This window comes from Tachyglossus aculeatus, chromosome 5 (assembly GCF_015852505.1).
Source record: "Tachyglossus aculeatus isolate mTacAcu1 chromosome 5, mTacAcu1.pri, whole genome shotgun sequence".
NCBI lineage: Eukaryota > Metazoa > Chordata > Mammalia > Monotremata > Tachyglossidae > Tachyglossus > Tachyglossus aculeatus.
The window spans coordinates 82151449-82166131 of record NC_052070.1 but is presented as its reverse complement, the minus strand read 5'-3'; the positions used below and the strand labels follow the sequence as shown (position 1 = coordinate 82166131).

Genomic DNA, 14683 nt, shown 5'->3' with positions numbered 1-14683 from the left:
GTGTCTACCCCAGGGCTTAGTACAGTACCTGGCACATGGTAAGCACTTAGCAAATACCACAGTGACCCAAATACTATTATTATTTTTGTTATTATTATTATACTTGGGTTCGAGTTTGTGGAGTAAGAACCCTGCGTTTTGGTGGGAGGGTGCGGAGGGCAGAACAAGTTTTGGAGTTGTGGGTGGAAAGGAAACAGCCCGGGAGAGCCACCAGTGGCGGGAGGTGAGGGCTAAACCTGGCCTGGAGCCGTTAACCGGTAGGCACATTGGCTTCCAAAAAGCTGCAATTGGCTCCTAAACCCTTATTCTAGAGAAAAGAGCCTGAGTTTCTTCAGGGGGAAGACCCGCTGTGGATGAGAGACAAAGGGCAGGGATCTGAGGACAAACATCCCCGGGACCATCAAGTCCAGGGCAAGTAGCCGAGGCCACCCTCAGCTGGGTGAAGGATGAGTCAGCTGGGAAGACGGCGCAGGGCGAGCATAGCTGCTGCAGTTCCTCACGGTTCCTAGCCCCACCAGGGATGACCCAATACTGTAACACCCAAAGGCTGCACCAGGCTTACATTCCAAAGACATTTCGGATACTTCGACCTACGGAGACAAGCACACACACCCCTGCCGCCCCCTCCCTTTGAGGCTGACTGAGTTTTGGGGGACAAAGCTAAGGAACACGTATGACTCATCTGTCCTCGATAATAAGCAATTGTTTCCTGCTCTCGCTAATAATAAATATTGTGTGTCTGCCTGTCCTCCAATTTAATTGCAGTCCATGAGAAGCAGTATTCATTCATTCATTCATTCAATCGTATTTATTGAGCGCTTACTGTGTGCAGAGCACTGTACTAAGCGCTTGGGAAGTCGGCAACACATAGAGACGGTCCCTATCCAACAGTGGGCTCACAGTGAAAAGAGCATAGGCCTGGGAGTTGGAGGATCTGGGGTTCTAATGTTGGCTCTGCCACTTGCCGACTGTGTGACCTTGCGATAGTCACTTAACTTTTTTGTGCTCATCTGTAAAATGGTGATTAAGTACCAGTTCTCCTTCACATGAAGTCTGTGTGTAAGACAGGGACTGTGTCTGACCTGATTATCTTACATCTACTCTAGTATTTAGTATAGTGCTCTGCACAGAGTAAACACCTAACTCATATTATTATTATTCATTGTAGAATAATTAGAATCTCCCTAGGGTAGGGTTGGTATTTTTCGTTTCTGATGTATTCTCTTTAAACACCCAATACAGTGCTCTCAATACTCTTGATTGATTGATCCTTGTTTAGCTGTACTTTTTGCCTACTGATGATGGAGTCTCCTACTGAAAATTCAAATGAGCCTCTGGCCAGTCTTAAAGACTGCAGGACCAAGAACTTGTGGAAGGAATTATCTTATGTCTAGAGAAGTAGCGTGGCCTAGCAGATAGATTGTGGGCCTGGAAGTAAGAAGCACCTGGGTTCCTAGCTCCACCACTTGTCTGCTGTGTGACCTTGGGCAAGTCACCTAAGTTCTCTGTGCCTCTTACCTCAACTGTAAAATGGGATTAAAACTATTAACCTCATGTGGGACATGGATTTTGTCCAACCTGATTAGCTTGTACCTACCCCAGTGCTTCATACGGTGCCTGGCATACAGTAAACGCTCAACAAATACCATTTAAAATAAAAGAATTGATTATATCACTAATGGTTTGCATAGTAGCACTCACATTCTCTCATCCCCGCCAGGCATGTTCCCCCTGGGGTTGGGGGTGCGACAGCTAAGTAGATGGGCACATTGCACGCCATAATTTTACATACAAAACCAAAAACAAAATGACCACAGCATAATGCCACTCTTGTGCCACAGTACCAGAGACCCGAGCCTCAGATCTTGCTTATCCTCTCTGCCTTAATTTCCTCATCTGGAAAATGAGGATGAAATACCTATTCCGTCTCCCCCTTTAAACTGTGAGTCCCATTAGGGCCAGGGACGGTATCTGATCTGATTGTATTTACCGCAGCACTTGGCATAGTGGTTGGCACATAGTAAGCACTTATTAAATACCACTACTATTATTATTATGTCAACATTTGCCAAGGCAGCCATGTTGGAAGCCACTGTGGTCCTCATTGTTCATGGTAGACACCTATTTTCAAGATTCCTGTTAAGCCTGCCCCCACCTAACACACCGAGGTGGGTTCTTTCTGAGTCTGATCCACACTTCAGTCCAATGGGAGGGTGAAAAAGCCAGATAATAGTGATAATAATAATAATTATGGAATTTGTTAAGCGCTTGCTATGTGCCAAGCACTGTTCTCAGTGCTGGGGTAGATACAAGATCATCAGGTGTAGGGGAACGCCTCCTGGGGCTTTGCCACCAGTGGTGAATGTTTCTCCTGGGTACTCAGGGACTATTGAAAAAGATACAGAGGAAAAAGGAATCAGTCTTGAACATTTCTTGCTTCTTGGCCACAACCCTACCCCTGGCCTCACCAGTTTGGATGGGGTGTCTAGTTTCTCTGATGTTTAGGTTCCCCTTCTACTGCCTCGTACTTTTCCAAGCTCTTATTACAGTGCTCGGCAAAGAGTAAATGCTTAGTAAATACCATCGATTGATGGATTGATTCCCCTTATGGGCTTCTGTCTGCTAAGCAGCACCACTTGCTGTTCCTCAGGGGTGTAGATCTGAAGCTCAAAAGCACCTGTGAGGGCAGAAGGAATTTTTGGTTTGAACACACTTAACACGTGAGATAAAATATACCTTTCCCATCTGCAAATTTCATACACTCCGTAGCCAGTTTCCCACAGCTCCATAAATTTCCTTTAACCCTAATGGTATATCCCCTATCAACTAAACCAGGGTTGGGAACAGAAAAACCTATCCTTCATCTTAGATCTTTAAAAACTCCTAAGGTCCCTGCTAATGATCTTCTACACTTCAGAGTGGGCCAGATTAGCTAATGTTTCGGGAAGACTTGAACATATACGTGTCCTCGTGGAAAGAGCACAGGCCTGGGAGCCAGAGAACCTGAGTTCTAATCCCCACCCTGCCACATCCCTGCTGCATGACCTTGTGCCTCAGTTTCCTCCTCTTTAAGATGGGGAAATCACTCCTCCTCCCTCCAATTTAGACTGCGAACCCTATGTGGGACCTGATTATCTTGTATTTAACCGGTGTTTAGAACAGTGCTTGGCACTTAGTACGTGCTTAAGAAATGCCACAAAAATATATGGATTCTCCCCCCATATGTAGGTGATGTATATATACCCAGTGATATGCCTTGTTTGGATGCAGTTCAATAGCATATTCCTCTCGTGAGCTGGGGGTGGAGGCAGAAGCACGGGAGCATGTATATATGTATATATGGTTGTACATATTTATTACTCTATTTATTTATTTATTTTACTTGTACATATCTATCCTATTTATTTTATTTTGTTGGTATGTTTGGTTTTGTTCTCTGTCTCCCCCTTTTAGACTGTGAGCCCACTGTTGGGTAGGGACTGTCTCTATGTGTTGCCAATTTGTACTTCCCAAGCGCTTAGTACAGTGCTCTGCACATAGTAAGCGCTCAATAAATACGATTGATGATGATGATGATGATGATGATGAAACTGCAACCTAGGAGCAGAAGTACAGTGCTCTGCACACAGTAAGCGCTCAATAAATACGATTGATGATGGTTGGTGATGATGAGAAGTGATCCTGCTGGCTGAGCAGTCTAGCTCAGGAGGAAGACTGACGTGGTGAGATGAAGAGAGAATGTATGCAGTTTATATGGCTCTACTAGGGAAGCTAGCAAAAGCAAATTACTCGGAAGAGGCCTTTTATCATCATCATCATCAATTGTATTTATTGAGCGCTTACTATGTGCAGAGCACTGTACTAAGCGCTTGGGAAGTACAAATTGGCAACATAGAGAGACAGTCCCTACCCAACAGTGGGCTCACAGTCTAAAAGGGGGAGACAGAGAACAAAACCAAACATACTAACAAAATAAAATAAATAGAATAGATATGTACCCGGATACTAGCTCTGCACATATTTTGGCTGGAGAGCTGCAGCAGACATGACTGCCTAACAAATACTTTCTGCCTTCAGGAGGCATCTCCCTCAAGCATCGACTGGTTAGTCTCAGGGGCAAAAATTCCCTTCCCAGCTAGCCACAAACTAGGGAACTGCTTTTGAAGCACTATCATTCTGCACTGCCCAACCCTGGAACCAAATCTCTCCCTGCTCAAGAGCATGGGCTTGGAAGTCAGGAGACCTGGGTTCTAATCCCACTCAGCCACTGGTTTACTGTATGACTTAGGTGAATCACTTAACTTCTCTGTGCCTCGGTTTCCTAATCTGTAAAGTGGAGATTCAATACCCGAAGTGGGGATTCAATACCCGTTCTCCTTCCTACTTAGACTGTGAGCCCCGTGTGTGGACAGGAACTTTGTCCAAGCTGATTGTCTTCTGTCTACTTCAGCGCTTAGTATAGTGCTTGGCACACGGTAAACGCTCAACAGATACCGCAATTACGAGTACTTCTCTATTTATAGCACTTCGCTCTATCGTAGTCTCTGCATCTGATTGCAAGTGAAACCCTAAAGCTTGTTCAGCCACATAGTTTTCAGTGTGCTGACAGTGCCTGGAGCCAGAGAACTCATCAGCCCTCTCAGTCCTTGCAATTACTGATCCTCCTCCCGCCTCATCTCAGCTTCTCAGTATTAGGGCACAGCAGGCACTTTTCTCTCAGTGCCGATGATAGACTGAGTACATCCCTTCATTCATTCAATCGTATTTATTGAGCGCTTAATGTGTGCAGAGCATTGTACTAATCGCTTGGGAAGTACAAGTTGGCAACATATAGAGACGGTCCCTCCCCAACAACGGGCTCACAGTCTAGAAGGGGGAGACGGACAACAAAACAAAACGTGTGGACCGGTGTCAAGTCATCAGAATAAATAGAAATAAAGCTAGGTGCACATCATTAACAAAATAAATAGAATAGTAAATATGTACTAGTTCAGACAATAGCCATTCACCTGGATCTCTGGAACTCCGTCTTTACGGCTGGTGATCCTTCTATTCCTCCAAGATACTCCGATTACATGCTGCGTTGTTCTACCAGTCCAGTGTTTTGGGGGAAGCATCATTTCTTGGTCCTTTTCACTTTTGCAAGGTGATCTTTTTTCACGTATCCCCTAGGGATAGGCCATCTGGGCTCCGAGCCAGAACTCCTTGCAGATGGGGAAGGCTGTCTTCTTGGAGGTTCACGTGATAGGGGTTGAGGCCTCCAGTGTCCCCAACGGCTGCCCGATCCCTGCCAGGATCACACGCACAGCCTCACGGAGCCAGGGGACGCTTCTTAGGGTGCACAGTGGCACCACAAGGAAAGAAGGAAGGAACGAGTGGGTGAAGATGTGGTGTCTTCTGGGCTAAATTGCCAGATTTTCGACTTCAGGTTCTTAAATATTTTAGCCAACTTCCTTTATTTGCAAAAAGAAAAAACCCTAAAACTAGGGGAAATTTTTAGACACTATTTGCCCAATCAGACTTCCATAGATGACTGTGCATTAGTTACATTTTGAAAGTTAAGCCCTGTAGGTATCACAGAGCCCCAGATACTCATGAAAGGCTGTCCATCACTTCGCCCCCTCCTACCTCACCTCCCTTCTCTCCTTCTCCAGCCCAGCCCGCACCCTCCGCTCCTCTGCCGCTCACCTCCTCACCGTACCTCATTCTCGTCTGTCCCGCCGTCGACCCCCAACCCACGTCCTCCCCCTGGCCTGGAATGCCCTCCCTCAACGCCAAGCTACCTCTCTTCCCCCACCATCATCGTGATGGTGGTGGCGGTTCTATTTATTTTATTGTGTTAATATGTTTTGTTTTCATTCATTCAATCGTTTTTATTGTACATATTTTATTTGTACGTATTTATTCACTTCACTTCTCTGTGCCTCAGTGCCCTCATCTGTAAAACGGGGATGAAGACTGTGAGCCCCCCATGGGACAACCTGATCACCTTGTAACCTCCCCAGCGCTTAGAACAGTGCTTTGCACATAGTAAGCGCTTAATAAATGCCATCATTATTACTCTATTTTATTTTGTTAATATGTTTTGTCGTCTGTCTCCCCCTTCTAGACTGTGAGCCTGCTGTTGGGTAGGGACCGGCTCTAGATGTTGCCGACTTGTGCTTCCCAAGCGCTTAGTACAGTGTTCTGCACACAGTAAGTGCTCAATAAATACGATTGAATGAATGAATGAATTCAGTCGTATTTATTGTACATATTTTATTTGTACATACTTATTCACTTAACTTCTCTGTGCCTCAGTTCCCTCATCTGTAAAATGGGGATGAAGACTGTGAGCCCCCCATGGGACAACCTGATCACCTTGTAACGTCCCCAACACTTAGAACAGTGCTTTGCACATAGTAAGCACTTAATAAATGCCATCATTATTATTATTATTATTATTCTCTTCCTCCCTTCAAAGCCCTACTGAGAGCTCACCTCCTCCAAGAGGCCTTCCCAGACGAGCCCCCTTTTTCCTCTCCCCCTTCCCACCCCCCCACCCTACCTCCTTCCCCTCCCCACAGCACCTGTACATGTGTTTGTACAGATTTATTACTGTATTTATTTTATTCGTACATATTTACTATTCTATTTATTTTGTTAATGATGTGCATCTAGCTTTAATTCTGTTTGTTCTGATGACTTGACACCTGTCCACATGTTTTGTTTTGTTGTCTGTCTCCCCCTTCTAGACTGTGAGCCCGTCGTTGGGTAGGGACCGTCTCTATAGGTTGCCAACTTGTACTTCCCAAGCGCTTAGTACAGTGCTCTGCACACAGTAAGCGCTCAGTAAATACGATTGAATGAATGAGTGAATGAATAAAAATTCAGAGGGCTCTATTCCTTCCAAAGCACAACTAGAGGTGAGTTATGTGCTTGGTGAGGCAAAGCTTTTCATCCCGTAGGGGACCTTTGACATCGCTGCTGTCACATTAAGCAACTAATTTACCATTAGGCATTGGATTAATCTGGCTCTAAAGTTGGCCGGAAACCCGGAGCTGCTTCCCAAGGGACTGACGACCCCACCTTGGCCTCGCGGAAAGAGCATAGGCCTGGGAATCAGAGGATCAGAGGACCTGAGTTCTAATCCCAGCTCCAATATGTCCCAGCTCCAAGCCACTTAACTTATCTGGGCTTCAGCTACCTCATCTGTAAATTGAGGATTCAATACCTGTTCTTCCTCTTAGACTGTGAGCCGCAACTGGGACAGGGACCGTGTCCAACCTGATTAACTTGTATATTCCCCGACACTTAGAACAGTGCTTAACACACAGTAAACACTTAACCGATTCCACAATTATTATTAGTATTCCCCTCTGGTTCCTTTAGCCCTCACAACACCTCTCCAACACAACCCTCCATCTTCTGAGACTCTGATCAACTTTGCCCTCTTTACCTTCTTTCAAGCTGCAGATGGTACACGTTGTTGGTCCTAGCTTCTGGCATTTCCATGCATATCCTTACACTCTGCTATTTCCCCTCTCTGTAATTTATTTTTAACGTAATTTATTTCAATTTTTTGGTCTACCTCTCTAGACTGCAAGCTCCTTGTGGGCCGGGAACATGTCTACCAACTGTACCGTATTGTGCTCTCCCAAGCGTGCAGTACGGTGCTCCGCACCCAGTAAGTGCTCAATAAATAATATTGACTGATTGTTTGATTCCAGCAGGAGGGTGGGTGTGTATAGCTCTGATCGTGAGCTTCCCCTAGGGCCGGGTGCGTTCCTGAGCAAAGAGAATGGATAGTATCAATGATAACTTCATCACAGATCATGATGATTTTGCAACTCACCTTCTCCTCTGGTAGAAGCATTTGCTCTTGCACTTGAGAAGGATTTTTCTACGCTATAGCTCCAGAGCCTGGGGATGGGGAACCCACCTGCTGAGTTCCCCCAGAACGGAGGAGGGGAAGCAGTGGTTAGAGCATGTGTCTGAGAGTCACTAGGACCTGGGTTCTAATCCCCCCCTTGCCGCTTGTCTGCAGTGTGACCTTGGGCTAGTCACTTCACTTCTCTGTGCCCCAGTTTCCTCACCTTGTAAAATGGGGAATAAGACTGTAAACCCTACGCGGAACAGGGACTGTGTGCAACCTGATTATCTCCCCCTCATCTTACCTCCTTCCCTTCCCCACAGCACCTGTATATATGTATATATGTCTGTACGTATTTATTACTCTATTTATTTTGCTTGTACATATCTATTCTATTTATTTTATTTTGTTAGTATGTGTGGTTTTGTTCTCTATCATCTCCCCCTTTTAGACTGTGAGCCCACTGTTGGGTAGGGACTGTATATGTTGCCGACTTGTACTTCCCAAGCGCTTAGTACAGTGCTCTGCACACAGTAAGCGCTCAATAAATACGATTGATTGATTGATTGATTGATATCTACTCCAGTGCTTAGAACAGCGCTTGGCACATAGCCAGTGCTTAACAAAAGCCTTCATTATCATTATCCATCTCGGGCGTCTGCTCCTGCCTCTCTGACACTCATGGCTTAGTCGGCAGAGCCCGGGCCTGGGAGTCAGAAGGACCTGGGTTCTAATTCCGCCTCTGCCACGTGTCTGCTGTGTGACCTGGGGCAAGTCTCTTCACTTCTCTGAGCCCCAGTGCCCTCATCTGTAAAGTGGGAATAAGACTGTGAGCCCTATTTGGGGCAGGGTCATTGTCCGATCTGATTAACTTGTAGCTACTCGAGCGCTTAGTACTGTGCTCTGCACACAGTAAGCGCTCAATAAATACGATTGAATGAATGAATGAATGAATGAATGAAGCCCAGTGCGGGCAGGGATTGTCTCTCTTTCTGCTGAATTGTACTTTCCAAGCGCTTAGGACAGTGCTCTGCACACAGTAAGCGCTCAATAAATACGATTGAATGAATGAATGAATGAAGCCCAGTGTGGGCAGGGATTGTCTCTATTGCTGAATTGTCCTTTCCAAGTGCTCAGTACAGTGCTCTGCACACAGTAAGCGCTCAATAAGTATGATTGAATGAATGAGTGAATGAATGAATGAATGAAGCCCAGTGTGGGCAGGGATTGTCTTTATTGCTGAATTGTACTTTCCAAGCGCTCACTACAGTGCTCTGCACACAGTAAGTGCTCAGTAAAAATGAATGAATGAATGCAGCCCGGTGTGGGCAGAGATTGTCTCTCTTGATGAATTGTCCTTCCCAAGCGCTCAGTACGGTGCTCTGCACACAGTAAGCACTCAATAAATACGACTGACTGACTGAATGAATGAATGAAGCCTGGTGTGAACAGGGATTGTATCTATTGCTGAATTGTCCTTTCCAAGAGCTCAGTACAGTGCTCTGCACACAGTAAGCGCTCAATAAGTACGACTGAGTGAATGAGTGAATGAATGAAGCCCTGTGTGGGCAGGGATTGTCTCTATTGCTGAATTGTCCTTCCCAAGCGCTCAGTACGGTGCTCTGCACACAGTAAGCGCTAAATAAATACGATTGAATGAATGAATGAATGAATGAATGAACACTGGTGTGGGCAGGGATTGTCTCTATTGCTGAATTGTCCTTTCCAAGCGCTCAGTACGGTGCTCTGCACACAGTAAACGCTCAATAAATACGATTGAATGAATGAATAAATGAGTGAAGCCCGGTGTGGGCAGGGATTGTCTCTCTTTATTGCTGAACTGTCCTTCCCAAGCGCTCAGTACGGTGCTCTGCACACAGTAAGCGCTCAATAAATACAATTGAATGAATGAATAAATGAATGAAGCCCGGTGTGGGCAGGGATTGTCTCTGTTTATTGCTGAATTATCCTTTCCAAGCGCTCAGTACAGTGCTCTACACGCAGTAAGCGCTCAATAAGTACGATTGAATGAATGACTGCGGCTCCCCCTGGCGGCCACGGCTTCTCCCTGCACCGGGCCCGAATGCGAAGGGCCTCCTCGGGGAGGGTCAATCAATCAATCAATCAATCAATCGTATTTATTGAGCGCTTACTGTGTGCAGAACACTGGACTAAGCGCTGGGGAAGTCCAAGTTGGAAAATACGATTGAATGAATGGATGAATCAATCCATCAATCGTATTTGTTGAGCGCTTACCGTGTGCAGAGCACTGGACTAAGCGCTTGGGAAGTCCAAGTTGAAAAATACGATTGAATGAATGAATGAATCAATCAATCAATCGTATTTATTAAGCGCTTACTGTGTGCAGAGCACCGGACTAAGCGCTTGGGAAGTCCGAGTTGGCAACATATAGAGACGGTCCCTAACCAACAGCGGGTTCACGGTCTAGAAGGGGGAGACGGACAACGAAACTAAACATATTAGCACGATAAAATAATAATAATAATAATAATAATGTTGGTATTTGTTAATAATAATAATAATGATGGCTTTTGTTAAGCGCTTACTATGTGCAAAGCACTGTTCTTGAAATGGGATGGGAGGGGCAGAAATACGATCAGAAAGCAAGAATGCCCAGGATAACAGGAAGTAATAATAATAATAATAATGGCATTTGTTAAGCGCTTACTATGTGCAAAGCACCGTTCTAAGCGCTGGGGTAGATACAAGGTAATCAGGTTGTCCCACGTGGGGCTCACAGTCTTCATCCCCATTTTACAGATGAGGGAACTGAGGCCCAGAGAAGTTAAGTGACTTGCCCAAAGTAACACAGCTGACAAATGGCGGAGCTGGGATTTGAACCCATGACCTCTTGACTCCAAAGCCCGTGATAAATATGTACTAGTAAAATAGAGTAATAAATTCATTTATTCATTCATTCAATCGTATTTATTGAGCGCTTACTGTGTGCAGAGCACTGGACTAAGCGCTTGGGAAGGACAAGTTGGCAACATATAGAGTCGGTCCCTACCCAACAGTGGGCTCACAGTCTAGAAGGGAGAGGGTCGGGGGTGGGGGGCAACCATTAGGGTGAAGCTCTCTTCCTCCCTTCAAGGCCCTACTGAGAACTCACCTCCTCCAGGAGGCCTTCCCAGATTGAGCCCTTTCCTTCCTCTCCCCCTCATCCCCCTCTCCATCCCCCCATCTTACCTCCTTCCCTTCCCCACAGCACCTGTATATACGTATATGTTTGTACAGATTTATTACTCTATTTATTTTACTTGTACATATCTATTCTATTTATTTTATTTTGTTAGTATGGTTTTGTTCTCTGTCTCCCCCTTTTAGACTGTGAGCCCACTGTTGGGTAGGGACCGTCTCTATATGTTGCCGACTTGTACTTCCCAAGCGCTTAGTACAGTGCTCTGCACACAGTAAGCGCTCAATAAATACGATTGATTGATTGAAGTTGGGACACTCGGGCCCAGGACAACCCTCCCACACCCCCCCTGCTTGGGCCACCCTATATTTCAGACGCATCCGGGCCTCGCCCCAGCCCCACGGGGTGCCTCCCTAGCTAGGGAACCTCTCTCCCAACTCGGATGTATTGAGCAAGCCTTTAGTAGAGCGCTCAGCATACAGTAAGCGTTCATTAAATACCAGTAATGACGAAGGGCCTCAGCAGGAACAAAGAGCCTGATGAAGGAGAGGACACAATCCCAACCAAACCACATCCAGGGAGCTGCCCCTTCCAACAGGAAGCAATAGAGAAGCAGCGTGGCTCAGTGGAAAGAGCCCGGGCTTTGGAGTCAGAGGTCATGGGTTCAAATCCTGGCTCTGCCAATTGTCAGCTGTGTGACTTGGGCAAGTCACTTCACTTCGCTATGCCTCAGTTACCTCATCTGTAAAATGGGGATTAAGTCTGTGAACCCCACGTGGGACAACCTGATCATCATCATCATCATCATCATCAGTCGTATTTATTGAGCGCTTACTATGTGCAGAGCACTGTACTAAGCGCTTGGGAAGTACAAATTGGCAACATATAGAGACAGTCCCTACCCAACAGTGGGCTCACAGTCTAAAAGGGGGAGACAGAGAACAAAACCAAACATACTAACAAAATAAAATAAATAGAATAGATATGTACAAATAAAATAAATAAATAAATAAACAGAGTAATAAATATGTACAAACATATATACATATATACAGGTTATATAGAAGGATAACGCCAAGTCTATGGGCTTGTGAGACAGGGCAGGTGGTGGTGCTGTTGACACTAATGGGAAAGTCACTGGGAGGACAGGATTTGGGTGGAAAGATAAGGAGTTCTGTTTTGGACATGTTCAGTTTGAGGTGTTAGAGGGAGGGAGAGCGATAAGGGTTAGAGAAGTAGATTAGGACATTGTCCACACAGAGATGGCAGTTGAAGCCACGGGAGAGAATTGAGTTCTCCAAGTGCATGGTTGAAGATGGAGAATAGAAGGGGACACAGAATTGAACCTTGAGCGACCCCCCTACCTTAGGAGGTGGGAGACAGAGGAGGACCCTGAGGAAGAGACTGAGAATGGGCAGCAAGACAGCCAGGAGGAGAATCAGGAGACAACGTCACCGAAGCCAGGGTTGGATAATGTGTTCAGGAGAACGGGGCGGTCGACAATGTTGAAGGTCGCTAACAGGTCGAGAAGGATTAGGATGGAATAGAGGCCATTGGATTTGTCAAGAAAGAAGTAGGTGCTAGGTCACACAGCAGTTACATACTGGAGCTGGGATTAGAACCCAGGGCCTCTGACTCCCATTCATCAGACCCACAGTCCCAGCCACACTGTGCTCCCACAAAAGCTGTCCTTTCAAACCTAATCACTTTGTATTCCCCCAGCGCTTAGAACAGTGCTTTGCACATAGTAAGCGCTTAATAAATGCCATCATCATCATCAACAGGATCCCTCCCAGAGGCCTTCCCCAATTAAATCCTCCTTTTCCCCGCTCCCTCTCCCTTCTAAGAGAGAAGCTTCTCCCTAAGAAGCAGCGTGGCTCCGTAGAAAGAGCCCGGGCTTGGGAGTCAGAAGTTCACGGGTTCTAATCCCGGCTCCGCCTCTTGTCTGCTGTGTGACCTTGGGCAAGTCGCTTCACTTCTCTGAGCCTCAGTCACCTCATCTGTTAAATGGGGATGAAGACTGTGAGCCCCATGTGGGACAACCTGATCACCTTATATCCCCCACCAGCACTTAGAACAGGGCTTTGCACATAGTAAGCGCTTAACAAATGCCAGCATCATTATTATTATTATTCTGTGTCACCTCTGCACTTGATATTCACCCCACCCTCAGCCCTACAGCACTTATGTACAAATCCGTATTTTATTTACCTCATCTGTAAAATGGGGATTAAGACTGTGAACCCCCCGTGGGACCATCTGATCACCTTGTAACCTCCCCAGCGCTTAGAACAGTGCTTTGCACATAGAAAGCGCTTACTAAATGCCATTATTATTATTATTATTATTTATATTAATGTCCATCTCCCTCTCGAGACTAAAAGTTCCTCGTGGGCAGGGATCGTGTCCACCAACTCTGCTGTATTGTACTCTACTGTTTAGTACAATGCTCTACACACAGTAAGTAGTAAATACATATCTTTGCATGTATTTACAAAGATAAATACATACATTTATGTATATGTATATGTATACATATACATTTATACATATATTTACACTGCTGCCGGGAGACAGGCAGAGCCCCAGCTCCTGGGCTGAAACAAGAGATTCACTGATGGGATGGGGCACTGTAATCGGGACTTGGGGAATCACCCCTCCGCCTTGGCAAGAGAGCAAGGAGACCCCCTTCCCTTCTCAGCCTGCAAATCCAGGCCTATGGAGAGTGGCTGTGGGGATGACCGATTCATTTCCTGCCAGTAGTGATTTGTGCACAGATTCCTGGAGCCCTTTTTTTCTTTTAATGGTACTTGGTAAGCACTTACTATGTGCCAAGGACTGTGTACTAAACACGGGGATAGATACAAGATAGGTTGGACACAGTGCCTGGGGCTCACAGTTTAAATTGGAGGGAAAAAGTATTCAGTCCCCATTTTACAGAGGAGGAAACTGAGGACCAGAGAAGTTAAGTGACTTGCCCAAAGTCACACAGTAGACAAGTGGCAGAATCAGGATTATGACCCAGTCTTCTGACTCCCAGGACTGTGCTCTTTCAACTAGGTGATGCTGAGAGGGCATGAACATTTGTTTCTGAGGGGTGCTAGTGAGAGGAGAGGAAGGAGGGTGCCTAGAGAATTGGGCCATGACCTCTATCTCACTTAGCCGGGGACTACCCCAACCCCTCCATAAGCTATTTTTTAAGGCTTTGGCAATCCATGAGCTCCCAGGGGACACTGGAGACCACGGGGCCGGGCATAAGGGTAATCAAGAATCAACAAGCAAAAAGGAATAGTAATAAAAATGGCAAATAGGATCCACTGTCCCGATGTTATAAGTCCTGCGAGAGTGATAAAAATCTATTACGCTATAACATCCTCTGAATGTTGCCCAAGGGTCTAGTAGAGTGATGTGTACACAGACAGTACTCAAATAAATGCTGCTAATGATGAGAGGGTGTTATGAAATGATGGATTTTTCTCCTATTTATAAAAGAAAGTCATAACAACAGAACGCGTCCCCACTCCACTGCCAACTAAATACAGAAAGTGCTCAATAAATACCATTGCTTGATTGACTCCTCCTACACTCCTTGACACTGGAAAGAAAAGATGAGTTTCCAAGTGGGAGGAAGGGGAAGGGGTCTATCCTGATCTGAGTTCTATCCCTAGCCC

The 14683-nt window shown here is 45.8% G+C and overlaps 1 protein-coding gene across 1 annotated transcript in view; it reads right to left on the bottom strand.

Annotated features, from left to right (window-relative positions):
- Window positions 1-575, bottom strand: part of RAB11FIP1 (RAB11 family interacting protein 1) — a 51961-nt gene extending 51386 nt beyond the window's left edge. Inside the window, exon 1 of the mRNA XM_038747339.1 lies at window positions 563-575. Within this exon, the coding sequence (XP_038603267.1) occupies window positions 563-575 (13 nt within the window). The remainder of the gene's footprint in view (window positions 1-562) is intronic.
- Between the last annotated feature and the right edge of the window lie 14108 nt (window positions 576-14683).